Raw genomic sequence first — 956 nt, forward strand, 5'->3', positions numbered from 1 at the left:
CATACGCCTCTCTTAACATATCAGCTGCATGCACTGCTGCTCTTCTCCCCATCCTTTTAGGGTTTAGGGTTTAGGGTTTAGGGTTTAGGGTTTAGGGTTTGGGGTGTATTTGCTTTCTCTCCTGTGTTATTTTTGTTTCTTTTTTTCTGTCTCTTCTCTCTCCTTTTTGTTTTTGTTTGTTTTCTCTGCTGCTGTGCATTGCTGCCCCTAACAAAACCCTAAACCCTAAACCCTAAACCCTAAACCCTCGAATTCTCATTCACGTGTATGCGGGGGCTTTGGGAGACCGCTGGCGCACAAGTGGCAGCATTTATTAGGGTTTAGGGTTTAGGGTTTAGGGTTTAGGTTTTTTTCTCTGCTTTTGTGGTTTAGGGTTTGAGCCCTAAAACAGAAAAAAAAGAAAAAGAAGAAAAACAAAAAAAACAAAAAAAAGAAAAAACAACAAAACGCGCAGAGAGGCCCTCCACCCCTAACCCCACAAAGAAAAAACTCAGTAGGCCTAGGGTTTAGGGTTTAGGGTTTAGGGTTTAGGGTTTACGTACGCAGCTCGACAGCAGAGGGGGGGAACAGCAAGCTGCTCAGACCCAAAGGTTTAGGGTTTAGGGTTTAGGGTTTAGGGTTTAGGGTTTAGGGTTTATCGGTGCCTGCAGGTCGCTCTCCGCGCCCATCGTCTCCTGCAATTAACGTAGGTTCAGGGTTTAGGGTTTAGGGTTTATGGATTAGGGTTTAGGGTTTATGGATTATGGTTTAGGGTTTAGGGTTTAGGGTTTATGGTTTAGGGTTTAGGGTTTAGGGTTTATGGTTTAGGCTTTATGGTTTAGGGTTTAGGGTTTGCAGCGACGGCACAGAGTTAGATATGGGGCCCTCCAATCATCACAAAATATTTCTTGCTGCTGTTGCTGCTGCTGCTGCTGCTGCTGCTGCTGCTGCTGCTGCTGCTGCTGCTGCTGCTGCTG

At 45.6% G+C, this 956-nt stretch overlaps 1 protein-coding gene across 1 annotated transcript in view; it reads left to right on the forward strand.

The window, feature by feature from the left end:
• Positions 1 to 956, forward strand: part of EMH_0020690 (uncharacterized protein) — a gene marked incomplete at both ends in the record, with an annotated part of 4,935 nt that overhangs the window by 558 nt on the left and 3,421 nt on the right. The window contains one exon of the mRNA XM_013501619.1: positions 651 to 685. Within this exon, the coding sequence (XP_013357073.1) occupies positions 651 to 685 (35 nt within the window). The remainder of the gene's footprint in view (positions 1 to 650; positions 686 to 956) is intronic.

This window comes from Eimeria mitis, genomic scaffold (assembly GCF_000499745.2).
Source record: "Eimeria mitis Houghton genomic scaffold, Emh_scaff721, whole genome shotgun sequence".
NCBI lineage: Eukaryota > Apicomplexa > Conoidasida > Eucoccidiorida > Eimeriidae > Eimeria > Eimeria mitis.